We start from the raw sequence: 17,032 nt of genomic DNA, 5'->3' as shown, positions 1-17,032 counted from the left end.
TAATTCAATCTATTCAAGTCATCCGCTTCCCAACTGGCCCTGCCGCTTAATATACTGATCCCTAAACAAAGTAACCATAGCAATATGCAACAACTCCTCCTATATAGTTATATACACTACCAGACAAGCAAGAAACGCAGAAAGATCACTTTGCTAATAGGGACCTATATAAGGGGAACATCACGCACTTGTAAAGTGAATATCAATTCCTCACTAACTGAAGTCTTGCACATCCTGCTAGACAGTACTAACTCCCAGCCTACTACTAAAATCCGTATCACTTGGCCGATGCCGCCTCACTACCAGTTCCATTTCGCTCCTCAGTCTGAGCACCAGCAAGAACAGCCCTTTCGGCGGCTGTGCCTTTGTGAGCAGTAATCTTGCACAGCAGAGGCAAAACAGAGGCAAGAATTGCACCCGTTCCGAGGAAAGCAGCGGTGACACCAAAGCCAACATGATACGCTGGCGAGTCCCTTGTAGGCCAGATTCGGCTTCCATAGACGCTGGAGAAATTTCCGAAAGCATTGACAAGCGCAAGAACGATGGCGCGCTTCTCCGGAGGCAAGCTCACAGTTGCGCTGGCCCATGAGAGAATCAAAGGGAGTGCTGACCAGATTCCAGAGGCCACCAAGCAGATCATCGCGTATCGTACGATGGGGTTCTGGACGGCGGCGCAGACGACGCTGCCGACGCAACCGAGGACGAGTGCTGATGTAATGTGCCAGCGGCGTTCGATGTGGCGATCTGAGGACCAGGCGACAAAGATAAGCACTACAGTAGCAACAGCGTAGATGGGCACCGTCATGTACTGAGCCTTGACCGAGCTGTAGCCAAGCGTCTTTGTGATTGTCGGGATGAAGTAGGAGATTGTTCCTGCGCCGACATCGAGCATAAAGAGAACAATGAAGATGTAGGTTCGGGGATCGGAAATGGCAGCAACGAAGGCTTGCCAATGGGTGAGTCGACCGCTAAGACTGCTTGTCGAGGCGAGGCCATCAGCCACGATGCGAATTTGAGCCAGTTGACGCTCCTGCGGGCTGAGTCGCTTTGAGTTATGAGGATAGTCAAGCAACACAAAGCAAGCGATGATGCCAACACCGACAGTGGCTACTCCCTCAACGATAAAGAGCCAGCGCCATCCCGTGATACCATGAGCATCATGCAGACCTGACGTGATGCCACCAGCAAGCAGACCACCAAAAGCACCCGAGAGAACCGCAGCAGCGTAGAAGATGGCAAACCGCTTGCCCAGCTCTGCACGCGTATACCACGAACTAAGAAGGTACAAGACACCCGGGAAGAAGCCAGACTCGATGCAACCAAGGATGAAGCGGAAGGCGAGGATGGTGCTGTAATTCTTGCTGACGGACATGACGGCGCACAGGGAGCCCCAGACGATCATGATGCCTGGGAGGAAGATCGAGGGGCGGCTTCGTGAGAGAACCATGTTGGAAGGGACTTCGCAGATCAAGTAGCCGAAGAAGAAGATGGAGAGAACCCAGGCATACATCTCATCGGTGAGCTTCAGGTCGTCGCCCATACCGGCGATTTTTGCGTTACCCTATGAAAGCATACAGGTCAGTATGTGTGTTAAAGTTTCAAGTTAATGATACCTACAATGTTCGTGCGATCGACGTAATTCAGGATGTACATAATCCATAAAATGGGCATCAGGAAGAGGTCGATCTTCTTGACGAGCTTCTTCTCCTCAGGGCTGCCGGGGGTGTAGCTGCTCAGAGCGTCCGACAGCTCTTGTGAGATGCCGACTTGCTCATGATGCTCCCCAGCCTTGGTCATTTCTTTCTCGACGCTCATTGTGCCGGTCTCGTGGCCGTTGAAAGACTTTCAGAAGGGCGGGCTGTTTAGTCAGGCACTTAAGGATCAAAGGCAGGGGTGGTGCGTGCTGGAGTAGTCCAAGAGTCTGGAGAAGAGGCTTCGAGCACAGGGAGGCAAATGTTGAAGAAAACGAGAAAGGGCCTGGCGACGACCTTAAATACGAAAAACCACCTCCTCGATGATTCCCAGCTAACGCTACGCTGCAAACCCTGGGGACTCGGGAGCCAACTCCGTAAACCATGGGTAAGCCTTAAAACTCAACATGGAGAGCCCCATGGGGTAAGGTCCGCTATAGTCCGGGGCACGAAGACAGCGGACGTACGCATTGCCATCTCCACAAAGGGGGGGGGGGGGGGGAAAGATTCTAGACTGTTGCTCAATTGCGCGGCACGCAGGCCGCTCTTAGGCCGTAGCTCAGGGCGGTCTTCGCACCGAGTGGAAGATAGAGGTCGGCAGTGTGGGGAGCTAGTCATGGGTAGATGGGGTTCTTGACCGAGATTGCTCTAGCGGCAATAAACAGACAATTGCGGGATCGGCAGAGTACCGACAGAATGTGGAGCAAGTTTGGCAGTAATTGGTCTTGTTTTATCATTATGTATGTATGTATGTACTTCATGGCTCCAGAACTCAAACAGGCAATTACTCTGCCATCTGCGACCCAATGATCCCGAGCAGGTCTCCTGGGTAGTATTCTAGTCCCATCCCAAGCTGATCCCCCATCATCCAGCTGTAGCTAAGATCCCAATCCTGTTGTTGGGCTGGTCGCGAGTCTTGATGCACTTCCGACGTCCTGTTGTTGGGATCTTGCGGCATGAGTACATTTCTTGCCGACTCTCCTGACTTGAACCTGTCGAGCATGGTACTGAGACCTTGCCCAATGTAATGCGCTACATGCCTCGCGTAGGCTTGTGTCGCATTGAGCATGGAGATGATGGGGCCGACGAGGTTAACTACATCCTCTACCGAGAGGTGCACGACAACGGCCCTCCACGAAGAACAGACTTTGATCAGAAAGATGGATGAGTACGCGATCGTGGTGAGGAGGTACAAGGGGACCCCCACAACGGCGCGGCGCATGTCAGAGTCTTCCAGGATTAGACGGAGTGCTGCAGATGCGCTGTCTACGGCCGTGTTGATGAAGTCTTGTCTCTCGAGAGAGATGAGAAAGTCATCGGTAGGTTGAAGACCCTGCAGGCAGACGGAGAATAGAAGAAGTCGGGCGAAGTGGTAGTGCAACAAAACTCCTTTCCTGGGGTAATCGCCAATCTGCGGATCGCACACTGTTGCATCACGTCAGCTGCTGATACACTTTTGAGAGATTGATTCCCCAGCCATACGAGACAACATACCTAGCTCGCCGAGTCGTGACTCCCAAGTTTGCTTCCACTGCCCTAACTCGCCGTTGTAGCGGCGTATCGCATCAAACTCGTCGTTCGCAACGACCCGTGACCGATCCAGGCCAAACGTCCTGTAAGTTCGGCTGAGGATGATGAATATGCTGACCTGACTATGCAGGCGCACATCGGCACCGCTGGTCCCTGGAAGAGCAAGGAATCCCTCATGATTGATCAGAGTCACATCCTCAGCTATGACAGGCGGTCTCCCATACGCAATGCTGAAGTGATGATCACAAACGTATAGAAGATACCACAGCCGAGCCTTCTCGCAATGTGAAGTCTCCCCACGTAGAGCCCTGGCGCAATGCTGGTGGATGTTGAGTTCCGTAGCGATGCGCACAGCAAGCCCAGAAAGCTTCCAGCTCAGGTCTGAAAGCCAGAAGGCACCAATGCAGAGGCCCCGGATGTCGTCCAGAGTATGGTACCGCTGGAACATGGCCTGGCTAGCGAGCTCGGCTAGCACGACGTAGCAGCGGTCGAAGCTCTGCCCATCGTCTTGGGTATGGAGGGCGGCAACGGCCAAGATGGCTGCGACGAGGAGTGAGGATGACTCCCTGGCTGACGACAGGGTATCATGGACGAGAGCGACACCGCCCCAGAGGTAAGCGTTGAGCGTGCCCTGGAATGCAGAAAAGAGATGTTCTGCTTCAGCAAGACTGATTCGTCCCTGAGAGATGAAGTCTGGTTGGTGACGGCGGTCCAGGGCTGCTCTGCCGTCGCTACTGGGATCGCTTCTGATGTTGCGTAGCTTTGTCGCTCGAAAGAGACTCACCATAGGGGCATCGACAATGGCACCGTCGTCTTTGGAGGCGCTATGAGTCTCGGGCGAGTTCTCTCTCGTCATGGCAGTCAAATGAGGCGTTGGAGCTGTGAGACGGGAGACGGTCTCTGGGGAGGTGGTCGCGAGCGCCATTTGTTGCTGAGTTGATTGCAGGTTGTTGATTTTCGCCTTCATGTCTACAATAGACGCGCGCATGGACTCCATCTGTTGCTCCATGGCCTTTTTCCAGTCATATTCCCCTTCTAACAGATCTTGCAGATTCTTGTTCACGACGCATTCCAAACCATTCTTCGTGCAACGTATGCACTTGGGGGCCCCATCGTCTGTAACGCAGCGAATCTTGCGCGTATGACATTGCTGACCTATTGTGTCACAGTTAAGCTCACTATTCCTATGACTGTACCATGCGGAAGGAAGCCAGCTTACAGGCTCGTATCTTTCTGGACACTTTGGATCGGCGAATAGCAGAGTCTGAAGCGTCCCCCTGCCCGTACTCATCGGCTTCGAGACCAGTGTGGGTTCTCTTCATAGTAGCCGTGTTCTCCACGGGGAACTTGCAAGTGTCTGGGGCAGCTGAAAATCCGGGGAAAGAAGATGGCTCGGTATGATGGCCGCGGTGCTGGGGTAGTATGTATATCACGGGGTCAGGCGAACCGAGGACGGCCGGATGACCGCGCTGGATCTGAGAGTAGTTAGCGGTATTCTCCGCATGGACCAATGAGTTGCTCGAGGTGGTGCGGACTTCGCACCGCTTTGGCCGCCCAGGGAGAGTCTCTCTAACCGTATTGGGACAGAAATTGCCTGCACAGTGGATGTTTCGCAATGTAAGTTACCTGTAAACGTACTTACGTACTGTAAATGCAGGACTTGATTGTGTTGGGAGGGCTAGGACGATTGCTGGGAATAGGCTCCAAGGTGATTTGACGATTTATAAGAGCGATGCCGCGGCGCTGCCGTTGCTCATGTTGGTGTGATACGAGGTATCGTCTATCCACAGCACAGCCAGCAACCATGCCGTCTCATTCTTCTATTGGGTTTGTTGGGTTCAACCCAGAAAAAGCTAAAATTGCAGAGGCTTTGCAATTACATCTCTACGGCACAATCAGAGTTTACGACACCTTCTCGGACAGTGTTGAGCTCACTGGAGCCGGGCAAGTACAGCGATCAGACTCGGTCCATCATGTTGTCCAGCACAGCCAGATTGTCTGGATTGAGGAGAAAGACGCGGAAGCTTTGAGTGAGACGCTTCTAGGATCGTCCTCCGGTCTTATACACTGTATGCAAAGACAAGATAACCCCAAGATTACATACGAGGCACGTCTCACTGACCAACTTCAAGCATTGTCCAAGGATGCGTCACTCATGCTCGAATGCCTCGCTTTGCCAGATTACTACCAAGACCTAGCCTCTCGTTTCACTGAAGCTGGTCGAACTGACATCAAGATCCTTGACTGCTCTGTAGTCGCACCAAGCAGTAGGACCAAGAGCTCCATCTGGATCTCAGGTTCAGGAGCCGCAATCGAAAGCGTAGCTTTCCTGTCAAAGGCTCATGACAACGTCCATGTCATTTCCGGTGGTCTTGGATCAGCAAATAAACTGCGATTGACAAGCTATTTGATGGAGGCGACGCATGCTGTCACGGCTGCCGAGGCTACTGGCCTTGCGTCGAAAGCAGGGATTGACGCCAATGAGATATACAGCATCATCATCAACGCCGCAGGCAATTCTTCTGCGTATGAGGAGCTCGTACCTCACATGCTGCAGGGAAATTCACAGGTGAAGCCGTCGATTGAGTCGCTGTTACATAACATTGTAAGTTGTTCCCATCAATTCCATGGCGAGAGATTCTACAGAGACGCCATCACTTGTTCAAACGGGTTGTGTTCTTTACCTTTGTGTTGGGGCTGAAGCCTCTTTTAACCTCTCAACCTTATCACAGTTCAAACGGGATGTGCAGCTCGCTTACACAAAGATCTAGAATATTGTCACATCTTCATCCAAGAGTCTCAACTTCCCTTTGCCACTGTGCTCTGCCAGTGAACAAGTTTGCCTGCTCGCTTCCACCCAAGGATATGGCCTCAAACATGTCTCCAGCCTGGTCAAACTGTTCGAATCGCAGCACCAGAAGGCTACGCCTACTGATGCAAGTGGCACCTATGCAAGCAAAACTTCCATAGACGTTACTCCACCAAAGACACCGCCATCCGTGGCAACGATTGGCATGGTGGGTTTAGGGGCAATGGGTCAAGGGATGGCGCAGTCCCTCGTACGGGCCGGTTTCTCCGTGCAAGGCTATGATGTTTGGGCCCCCTCAGTCGAGAGGTTCGCAGCCAGTGGCCCGAGTGGAATGTCTATCGCAGCCTCTTCACCAGCTGAAGCCGCCAAGGGCACAGCTGCGCTGATCCTCATGGTTCAGAACGCTGTGCAGGCGTGGGATGTACTGTTTGGTGCTGGCAAGGCTGCCGAAGAGCTCTCTGATGGAGCGACAGTCATACTCAGCTCAACTGTCCCACCATCTGAGGCACGCCGCATCGGCGACAAGTTGGAGTCTCTGGGTAGGGGTCTCAGCCTCGTGGATGCGCCTGTCAGTGGAGGTGTTGCTCGTGCAGCAAAGGGTGATCTCACGGTGCGCAGCGCCCGTTCTCCCTTAACTCAATACTAAGCGATCGATACTAACGGAATATAGATGATCTGCTCGGGAACAGGATCGGCACTCAGATCCGTTCGCGGTATCATTCTGGCCATGGCCGGCAAGGAGTCCAACATCTACAACGTCAAGGGCGGAGTTGGTGCAGCATCTTCAGCGAAGCTCATCAACCAGCTTCTAGCAGGAGTCCACATCGCAACGGCAGCAGAGTCACTGGCATTCGCGTCCCGTCTTGGTCTCGACACGCGGCAAGTGTACGATATCTTCAATGAGTCTACCGCCTGGAGCTGGATGTTTCAGAACCGGGCTACGCAGATGCTCGATGCCGATTGGACTCCCCACTCGGCTTTGGCAATCTTTGTCAAGGACCTTGGCATTGTTCTGAATGAAGCGAAGAGGCTGGCTAGTTATACGCCCATGTCTGCGGTGGCTCATACCCTCTATATCGATGGAGCCGCTCGCGGATGGGCTAAAGAGTCAGATGCAGGCGTGGTGCGACTCTGGGAGGCAGCTGGATCAGACGTGAGCGGGAGTGCATCTGTCAAGGCATCATCTCCTGCGGCGTACCAAGAATCCGTCAAGCCATTGCCAGCAGAGGCTACATTGGCTGCCCTCCCTGCTGAATACACCACCGACCTGATTGAGTCAACAAAAGCTCGCGTTGACAGCGGTGCCATGCCTGTCCTCGTCGCTCTCGACGATGACCCCACCGGAACTCAGACCTGCAACAACATCGACGTTCTAGCCGTCTGGGATGTTGGCACTCTCAAGGAGCAATTCGCAACGGACTGCCGCGGTTTCTTCATCTTGACCAACAGTAGAGCTCTCCCACCTGCCGAAGCAAGGGAGCTTATTGTCGAGATCACAACAAACGTGAATAAGGCCGCTGAGGAAAGTGGCAAGGCCTTCGAGATAGTCTTGCGTGGCGACTCAACGCTCCGCGGTCACTTGCCCGAGGAGCCTGAGGCAGTCGAGGAGGTGCTCGGTAAATCCGACGGTTGGGTCTTTGCACCTTTCTTCCGTCAAGGGGGCAGGTTCACCATTGACGATGTTCATTATGTGCAAGAAGATGACCAGTTAGTCCCTGCTGCACAGACTCCATTCGCACAGGATGCTACGTTTGGCTACAAGAACTCCAACCTTCGGCAGTATATCCTCGAGAAATGCGGATCGCGATTCACAGCATCATCTTTCACGTCGATCACCTTGGAAGATCTGCGTTGCGGAGGTCCAGCCAAGGTCGAAGAGAAGCTACTAAGCGGAGAGCGCGGTGCCGACCGTGTCATCATTGTCAATGCTGTGGCGGATTCCAATATGAACGTCTTCGTTGCTGGGCTCTTGGCTGCTGAGGAAAAGGGGTACCGTTTCATCTACCGCACTGCAGCTGCCTTCGTATCGTCGAGGCTCGGAATCAAAGAAATCCCACCTAAATCTTGGGCTGAAGTCTCGCTCAAGGCTGACGTTGATGCTCCAAGGACTGGTGGTCTCATTCTCGCTGGATCATACGTACCCAAAACGACAGCGCAGCTCAAGGCGTTGCGTGAGCGCAGGGGTGCTGATCTTGAAGTGATTGAGCTAGATGTGGCTCAACTAATCGAGTCTGCGGAACAGGAGCAGAAGATAGTAGAAAGTGCTATCTCTGAGACTACCAGGCTCATCAGCGCTGGCAGAGACGTCTTGGTCATGACTTCGCGGACGTTGATCAAGACCGATGAAGCCATCTCCTCGCTGGAGATCGGTTCCAAGGTGGCTGCTGCACTTGTCCGCCTACTCGTTAACATCCAGGTGCGGCCACGATATATAATTGCCAAGGGAGGGATCACCTCCTCGGACGCAGCCACCAAAGGTCTCAAGATGAGGAGAGCTCTGATCGTAGGCCAGGCTGCTCCAGGCGTGCCACTCTGGAGATGCGATGAGGAGACAAGCCGGCATCGGTCTGTGCCTTTTGTTGTCTTCCCAGGTAATGTTGGCAGCGAGACAACTCTGGCCGAGATTGTTGAACAGTGGGCACTTTGAGAGATAGATACCTGGATTGAGATTGGTGAGGAATAGAAGCACAAAATGGCGCTACTAGTCAAGAGTCTATATTGAAGAAGAAGAAGAGCTCGTAATTTGTATGGTAACATGGAAAGTCGGAAAGCACATTATTCCAAGATTTGAGTTTCCTCAAGTAACAATCCAGATTCCCCTTTTGAAGAACTGCCTGATTCAATACATCCTGGGTCATGGATCAGATGATACAATCAACCATCCGCCTGTCACTTCTAACAAGCCTCGAGCCCAACTCCTCGTATACATCTTGCAAGCGCCAGAGTGGATAAAAGCCGGGATGCTGAAGCCAGACCGAAAGCCTGTGTTGGTGATTGGTAAAGCAGTAGTGACAAAGGCAGCAGAGAGACTTGCTAACCCCGGTGACTTTTCCAACAGTTAAAAGACTCTCCATTTCAAATATTCCGCACGATTATTCATACTGCATCGGACTAAGGCTTTGATTCCAGCCGCACAGATGTGTCTGTCAACTACAATAAGCAGGCCAATCTTTCCATATCATAAAATTGAGATTGAATTCTGGTGAACATTCCATTCCCGCGACCATCAACTTAATCCCTGTTATTCATTATATCTTAAATAAACAGTATCGAATGCATCCTTCAAAGCTTAATCCAAACTAACCCTGCCACTTAACACGCTTATCCCTAAACAAACTAACCATAGCAATAGGCAATAACTCCGTATTCACAATATTCAACCTCCCAAACCTCTCAACAATCTCATGTCCGTAAAACGTAGCAACCCAAGTCCAATACGCATCCATGTTATTCCACCACCCAGTAATACCCTGTAGATTCGACTCCCCGCGCAACTGCTCCATCGCAGCGGATATCTTTCCGTCATCGGTCTCAACCTTGCTTTCAGTAGGTCTCTTCATCAGCGTGCGGAAGATGCGGTGCAGTCTGTTGGTAGCTGTGAAGTGACCGAAGAAAAATGCTTCGCGGTAGCGGATGAATTCCTCGAAAGACATGAACGTATCTTTCTCGTGTTGAGATTCAGGTTCCCAGTCTGGTTCGTCAAGGGCGTATCGTTCATGTCTGGTTTTGCCACTCAGGAATGTTTCTTTGTAACCTTCGTATGCGTGACGCTCATCTTCTTGGAAGTCGATCATAGGCTGAGATGGGTTCTTGAAGACTTCATCATGAATCTGCATGAGAGAGATGAATGGGGACTGTAGGTCAAGACCACCAAGTTCCATGGGGAAATACAGATAGCCATCGGGAATATCCTTGATACCAAATCTCTGACTGATTTCTCGTTTCAGGAACTCAACCACGCTCGTGACTTGACCAGCTGAGAGCTTGGCGAAAACCTGCTTCTCAATCTTTTTGTGAGTCGACAGCATGTTGTCAACGTGCTCACGACCAAAGCAGTTGGCTGCTTTACCGAAATTAGACGTAAAGAAGGTCGCAGCGTATGTATTCCATGCTTGTATGAAGCCAAGAATGCTCTTGCGCTTGTCAAGTAGCTGTTTTTGAAGTTCGTCGATGTGAGAGTCGACCATTTTCTGATCAATCTCAAACCGGCCCGTCTTGGGTGACAAGCGAAGGAAGCCCCAGCGAATCTCACCTTCAGGGAGGGAATCGTCAATGGGGAGAGTCACATTACTATCCTTCGTGATGCGGACCGTGCCTGTCTTGGTAGGGTTGACACTGACGCCGGTGACAATGGTAAACTCATCAACAGTGTCCCAAGCCTTCACAGCGACCTTGTGGTCAGGCGACCAGAACCAAAAGTTATCATGCATCCTCCACAAGTTGTTCGAGGTAGCCTGGTTGACCGCAAAGTCAAGGCAAAATAAGGTTGTCTCGCCGAACACGTCACTCAACACATGGGCTGCTGGTGTACCACGACGCCTCTTGCGCGCCGACGAGTCGTCATCGTCGACAAACTTGAGAGGTGCCTCAAGGAACTTCTTGAAGAACCCAAGCCACATATCGGAGACACCAAGAAATTTAAGGATCGTAAACACGGTGTCATGAGGAAGCTTAGGGTTCCAGTCGTCAAAAACAGAGTGGAATGCCGTCATCTCACCATAGAGATGAGTGTTGATGGTGGTCTCTGTAGACAACAGATGAAGCAAGGTCTGCTTGAGTGCCATCGGGCTACGAGACTTGTCGTCTTCATCATCATCATCTTCTTCCTCTTCGTCAGAGTAATCAATCTCAGCAGCAAACTCCATATCAAAGTTGTTTGTAGCGATTTTACGGTGTCTCATCGCACCGCCGGTTCCCAGGCCTCTACCCATTGGTGCCGACTTTCGCGCTGCTTTGCTGGCAAGCTGTCTACGCGGTGCTTGCATTGGTGCCTGAACTGCAAGCTTCCGCTTCTTACTGTCAGCGGCGAAACGTTCGTACTCGGCCTCCTCCTCACCATCGGCAGTGCCCGTGATTTCGTGCTCATAGTCCATGAGTTGAGCCATGAAGTATCTCTCCTCATTGACCTTGACACGTTCGCGCTGCAAGCAGGGCGAGTCTGAAAGTGGGCCGAGGTAGTAGCCAAGTCTTCGTTGATCGTTTCGAGGAATATCTTGTCTCTCCGACTTCCAGGCTCCGGAATCACGGAAGCCTTTGAAGGCTCTTTTGAAGAAAACACTCCACTTGACACCAATGTACTGTAGGAAGATCGCTTGGAGAAGATCTTCATGCATATGGATGTTGAAGACTCCACTAATCTTCTTCTCCATCGATACGGGGACAGGAGTCTCAGAGTTCCACGTCCATGATTCGAGAGCATTGATGCGCATGTTAAGGACGTCTGCGATCTCCTTCAGGATCATATCATTACTTTCAAAGTCCTTGAGCACTTCTCGTTTCTCATTGGAGAGGAGATCTGATGAGTGAAGACCGGGAATGATCCACTTGAGGGAGCCAACAGTGAACTGATTGGGTGTTGAGATAGATGCTTCGTGGTCAGAGACAGATCGTCGAAGAATCTTAAGACTATTAGCCATGGTCTTCTTGTCCTTGTTATTAGAGCGGAAAAGATGGTCGAGGTAACTGTTGAGGGCCTTGGTATCAATATCGGCGGCTTGGAAGACGGTGTCCTCCCAGTCCATCCTGGACTGAAGCTTGGCCTGGTCACCAACGTCCTCGAACGCCTCGCCCATCTCAACATCTGCCTCTGGATCTTTCTCCTTGTCGCCGGACAGCCATTCGGTTACAAGCTCACCATAGAGCCAGGCATACTGATACTGAAGGGCTTGCATATCAAGCTGACGAGTGAGTGACTCCTCCCAGGCAGCCAACATCTTCTGCGACACTGATGGATCTGTCTTGGCCTGGCCAAGAAAGCGGTCGAGGTTCTTGAGGTCGATCTCGAGGCGCTTGTGACTAGTGCGACCTAAGATGACTCTATTCTCCTTGGTGAGCTTAATAGAGAAGCACTTTTTGACACCATCGCTCAAGATGACGAGACGCTTAACAGCATCCTTCTCTGCTTCAACAGAAGAAAGAATTGCCGCCTTGGCTTCTTCAAAGCGAGATCGTCTCTTTGAAAGCTCCTGTAGTTTGGTGTTGGTGATCTCTTGAAGAGTCTCGGAGAAGACACTACCGGAGGAAGCCATGGTGTAAGTGGGTTGAGGCTTAAGGGTCGTAGTCTGTTGTATGTGAGTTGATGGTCTTACTATCTATCCGATTCTGGCCATTAGTGATGAAGGGACAGGTTTGGAGGATAACGTGATGATGGAATGGATGTGAAAGAAAGGAGGGGAGAGGGTCGAAGGAGGAGGGTGGTGTGTTATATATATACCAGGTAGGAGGAGGATTTTGTGTCCTCAGGCCAAAAGTTGCAGGGAGCTGTGCCGTCTAGGCCGTGTAAGCCAATAGCTTTAGCTAATGATGCGGTGTCAAGAATGAGCTCATATAATACAAAACGGGATCTAAAAGTCAGCTACGTCTTATTTGGTCAGCCATAGGCCAGTAAAGCGCTGTTGCGCGTGTATCACCGGCCACAGTAGTATGAGTTGTAAGTTGTTGATGAGCTGAAGTGGAGTGAGATGAAGCGAAAGCCAGGGAGAAGCTAATGTGTTGACTGTCCCTGTCGACAGAATTGATTCGTCAGATATCAGAACAAAGTGGGTCAATCTTAGGCTACAGCCTCTTGTGTTACATCATTTTCATCTCCATGAGTCTCCTGTTATAAAAGGTCAACTCAATTGACAGTCCAACTGATTTAATAGTTGATCCAAAGAACTAATTTATAGGGCTTTGGAACATGTTTACCTTTAGCCGGACTTGGAGAGACACGTTCGTCCTAAGCTGGCGTCTGACACTGGCTTTGTTCCTTTTCCTTCACTACCTAGGTAGCTGCTCTCGTTTGCGAGATATCGTCTCATTCCCCGGTTCCTGTTAATAGTGAAATCGCTGATTGATTGATTTATCGCCTAATTAAATCCCTTGAAATCGTGAATATTTAGTGCTGAGATGTTGAAGCCTCGGGTCCACGTGTGAACGCCCATTCATGGTCTATTCGATCGTTTCAAGCTTCTCCATCATTTCACGAAACCAGCGTCTGCAATCCCCCTCTGTCAGTATCCTAAGTCTATTCATCTGTTCTTCATCTTCCATCCAGAGAGAGACTTCCAGGTCATCTTCCATCCAAAGAGAGACCCCTAGGTCATCCAAGGCCCCTCGATCCGGCATCCACGAGGATGCCAATTTTTTCTCAATATCGTGCACTCTCGATGGCCAAATGAAATCCCAGAACAACATAGCACGCGAATGCCTTCTTGATCTCACTTTGAGAGTATCATCATCGCAGCACTCTCTAGTTTTGTAAGGTGACTCGTCAGCGTCACGGAGTAAAAATGCCTGATATTCCATGGCCAGTTCGTTAAGGAACGTGTCCATCTCTAAATCTTTTGCCGAAGGATCAAAATCGCTTTCTGATGACCCATCTTCTAAGTGACCTGGTTTGTCGATACATGTGTGTTCCATATGAAGCTCCTGAAAGGTCGCTTGCCTTAAAACAGCTATATGTTGACTCAGACTCAGCATCTGTCCATATTCGCTGACAAGTAATCGAAGCGAACTGCTTCCCAAGTGATACGCGGTATCCAAGAATTTGATTCCATGAGTAAAAGGTGTACATCCTTGGGGTGAGCATTGACACACACAATCGTCGGTGTCTTCAATGGCTATTGGAGAATTAACGAGATACTGTACCATCTCGTCATATCCAATATTATGATCACGGTAACGACTGAGAATGACTTCCGCCAGAACAAAGATAGGTGACTCAGCTTTCCGGTGCTCACAAACTAAACTCCAGAGGTTAGGGCAGTGTTCATACAGCCACATTGCATAAGTTGGTGTAACTGTTCCCAGAAAGTTTCGAAAGCTCTTGCCGAAACCGGGGCCAGTCTCACGTGTCAACGCTCAATCTGCCCAATGATCATCGATATCGGAAAACCCTAGATCCCAGAAGATAAATGCATCTTCAGGGTCGGTAATGTCCAGGTATATGGACCTCGAATGATATTTTCCACTCGGTATCTTTTTCAGGTCGGCAGATACTGCTGTCGACAGACGACCAAAACCTAACAAACCTCTCTCGCGGAGTATTCGATCCAACTCGATAGCATGCACACTTGTCTCGGATACCAAAGAGTAATACACACCGTGTACTGATCTCGGCAGCTTCTTTTGAGCTACCTGTCCCAGTTCCCGCCGATACAATTGCAACTGCTTAGCAAGCAGAACCTTGCAGTGATTTGAAGCGTAGATAAACAGACTGGTGAAACAACCCTGGCCACGCATCATGGGCTCCAAGAAATCGCGATAGGGTATAATTGGGCTGCCAGCTGCTAGAAGAAGTTCGACTGCCGTGGTGCAAGGGCAAAAAGTCCCATGTTTGTTTTCCTGGTTGTGACAAATGTCTGCACTGACCTGGATTGCTCTGCCGAGAGGGGTCATCTCCCCAGCGAATACTCTGCTTGATCGGACTAATTGCTCTGGATTGGCTTTTTTTACCAAAGGTTCCAGAATCTCTGGATTTTCTATTGCGAAGTAAAAGGGAGTCTCGCCATAGAAACTAATTTCATCCAGACATTCTGGGTAGTTGTTGATCAGTTGTTTTGCCTCCTCTATATCATTACGCAGAATAGCGAGCGTTAGTGGTCCGAATAAACCTATCAGAGATTTGATTTAGTGTCTCAGTCATACTTTACCAATGTGTTCGGTGTCCTACCTTCAACAAACTTTTGGTTCGAATTATCATATTTGATATAGTCTTGCCGGGTGAGATGACTGTACCTGGGCACATTCGATGCTATTGGAGCTACTTCAATATCCTCGACATGTAACCGACTGATGATGGTCATCGGAAGTACCAACTCATTAGCAGCTATATGCCACGCCATCCTAGACTGCATTAGCGGTGTATATATTGCCTGTTCAATACACGCACCAGCACTCAGACTCAACAGCTGATAGTGGTGTTCCTGCAGTGATCAGGAAATCGGATAATTGCTCGAGACCGGTATGTGTAGATTTCTGCTTTTTGAAATTAAGGTCTCTCATGCTACAACAGTTCATCTTTAGTTGTTAAAAATTAAATCAACTTTTTTTTGCAAGGTGGGCTGACAACAAGAGTCAAGCGGTGGAGCAAAGAGCCACCTCGTGGGCCGAGATCAGTAGGCATCGCCGTTCCTGAATTGAATATAGTTTGTAGTTTGGCTATGATCGACTTGAAGAAAAGTTCTGGGCAGTTTCTCATAGCCCAATGGGTTGAGAATCTGTTGCGCATCAGTATATCAAAAATCCTAAAAGCTGGTGATCTATTTTCGTCGACCTCAGCAAAGTAAGTGAAAGATGGGCTGATGCTAAAGCCGCCTGCTCCTCCAGTCGTACGTAGAGTCAATTCAACAGCTTTGTTTACTAGTCGAACAATGCTAGAAATCCTGAGTGTACGACTTCGCAAGTACTTGGGGTCGACAAACCCGAATTCACAGTCCTTGTAGTGAGTAACATCGGTGGTCGTCTCATCAACCAAGCAGAGTGGCCCAAAACGAAGTGTCTTCCTAGTGCGGAGCCTCCTTGCGCGACAAGGACAGGCCAGAACTGAAGAAGCAATTGTAGAGAGCGCACTTGGCTTTGCAGCAAGCTTGTAAACAGCAGGGACAGGATTTCGATGATCAATTTGCAGCTGTGACAGTATTTCATTTGTTTGAGCATTACGTTGGCGTGCTGTAGACTCGGCTTGTTGGAACGAGTGTCTGATCTCGCCCATTTGAGATTTAAACTGTGCTTGGATCATCAAGCTGATCTGTGGAGCAATGCCGTCGACGGAAGTTTGAAGTGATGGAAGTTTCGTCTCGATACTTGAAATGGGGTCACGAAGACCAGATACATCAGAAGTAAGAGTCGAGACGTCATCTGATGTTTGTTGAAGCCTTGTAGTGTTCAAGATCAGAGCATCAGACGTCGCAGCTTGTATCTCTCTGGGCAAGAATGAGTCAAAGTATTGAAGACTTTGGTAGGCACGTACAGCTGCAGGCTCTGGACAGCCAAGTTAAGTGGTGTACAAAGACTTTCTAATGTATTTTCCAACTGCGTGAGCTGATCTTGCCGCAGCGGGTAGGCGAGTTTGCGATAACTACCCTTGACTCTGTCTTTCACCGAAGGGTCAGGCATTTTCGACGCGGAAAGCTTATCTCCAAACTCCTTGAGGTTGCTCAAGGCGTTCTCGCAATTGGTCAAGCATTGTAGAGCTTGAGCCACAGCCTGCGAGGTCGAAGAATTCAGCTGGCCGCTCTTTAGAAAACCTTCAAGTAAGCGGAAACTGCCTTCGAGAGACTCCGTGAGGCGTTTGAGTCGAGCGATAGCATCATCGTGATCTTTGAGCCCGCCTAGGTAACTTACAAGCCCAGAACATGTCTTGAGGCCGAGCGGAATGATTGCGAGCGCTAGCTCTGCCATGGTCTCGACACTTATGCTGAGGTGAGAGTTGAGCGAGGAGGAGGGTTTTGTGATAACAGACAAGCAAAGGTGTAAGGGGGGCGCAGACGTCAACCAGACTACCAGTAATATCTCACCACTTTCAAGCGGCACCTACTGCAGAACATTCACAATTACAAACGCCGTAAGAGCCAATCAAATCACAGTTTTATTGGCTCTTGGTCCCTGCGGCTGGAATAATATAGAACAGTGTTGGGCAGCTCAACATCATACCGCGATAGTAATGTATTTAGACGTTAGATGTGCCTTCAAATGTCTACTGTTGATCTCGTTACGTCGCAAAAATGTCTACCCAGCTTCTTAGAAGCGTTTGTAATGATTTTGGTTGTCCCGACTGACGCAATGAGTTTCTTGCTACGCG

General features: G+C 50.1%; 5 protein-coding genes across 5 annotated transcripts; 1 reads left to right on the top strand and 4 right to left on the bottom strand.

The window, feature by feature from the left end:
• Positions 1–277: 277 nt before the first annotated feature.
• Positions 278–1,815, bottom strand: FOBCDRAFT_290856 (major facilitator superfamily domain-containing protein; the record flags this gene model as incomplete). Its single annotated transcript, XM_031177557.3, has 2 exons — positions 278–1,561; positions 1,618–1,815. The coding sequence occupies 2 exons, from the start codon at positions 1,813–1,815 to the stop codon at positions 278–280; spliced, it is 1,482 nt and encodes a 493-aa protein (XP_031048690.3).
• Positions 1,816–2,405: 590 nt separating this feature from the next.
• Positions 2,406–4,543, bottom strand: FOBCDRAFT_179421 (uncharacterized protein; the record flags this gene model as incomplete). Its single annotated transcript, XM_031177556.3, has 3 exons — positions 2,406–3,116; positions 3,186–4,376; positions 4,441–4,543. 3 exons carry the CDS (start codon positions 4,541–4,543, stop codon positions 2,476–2,478), a joined length of 1,935 nt encoding a protein of 644 aa, XP_031048689.2. The 3' UTR covers positions 2,406–2,475.
• A 455-nt stretch (positions 4,544–4,998) lies between these two features.
• FOBCDRAFT_157785 (uncharacterized protein) lies at positions 4,999–8,797 on the top strand. Its single transcript, XM_059608383.1, has 4 exons — positions 4,999–5,290; positions 5,354–5,826; positions 5,993–6,640; positions 6,701–8,797. Exons 1-4 carry the CDS (start codon positions 5,026–5,028, stop codon positions 8,675–8,677), a joined length of 3,363 nt encoding a protein of 1,120 aa, XP_059464521.1. The 5' UTR covers positions 4,999–5,025; the 3' UTR covers positions 8,678–8,797.
• Positions 8,798–9,216: 419 nt separating this feature from the next.
• FOBCDRAFT_219334 (uncharacterized protein) lies at positions 9,217–12,677 on the bottom strand. Its single transcript, XM_031177554.3, has 2 exons — positions 12,464–12,677; positions 9,217–12,311 (listed from the first exon to the last, which is right to left on the bottom strand). The coding sequence occupies exon 2, from the start codon at positions 12,276–12,278 to the stop codon at positions 9,330–9,332; it is 2,949 nt and encodes a 982-aa protein (XP_031048687.2). The 5' UTR covers positions 12,279–12,311; positions 12,464–12,677; the 3' UTR covers positions 9,217–9,329.
• Positions 12,678–13,179: 502 nt separating this feature from the next.
• Positions 13,180–16,632, bottom strand: FOBCDRAFT_238229 (uncharacterized protein; the record flags this gene model as incomplete). Its single annotated transcript, XM_059610187.1, has 8 exons — positions 13,180–14,053; positions 14,126–14,307; positions 14,341–14,843; positions 14,903–15,075; positions 15,122–15,249; positions 15,299–15,363; positions 15,625–16,154; positions 16,202–16,632. The coding sequence occupies 8 exons, from the start codon at positions 16,630–16,632 to the stop codon at positions 13,180–13,182; spliced, it is 2,886 nt and encodes a 961-aa protein (XP_059464520.1).
• Positions 16,633–17,032: the final 400 nt, after the last annotated feature.

The sequence above is a fragment of the Fusarium oxysporum genome, chromosome III, assembly GCF_013085055.1.
Source record: "Fusarium oxysporum Fo47 chromosome III, complete sequence".
NCBI classification, from domain to species: Eukaryota; Fungi; Ascomycota; class Sordariomycetes; order Hypocreales; family Nectriaceae; genus Fusarium; species Fusarium oxysporum.
The sequence above is the reverse complement of the archived record's forward strand: the minus strand, read 5'-3'. Positions and strand labels throughout refer to the sequence as shown.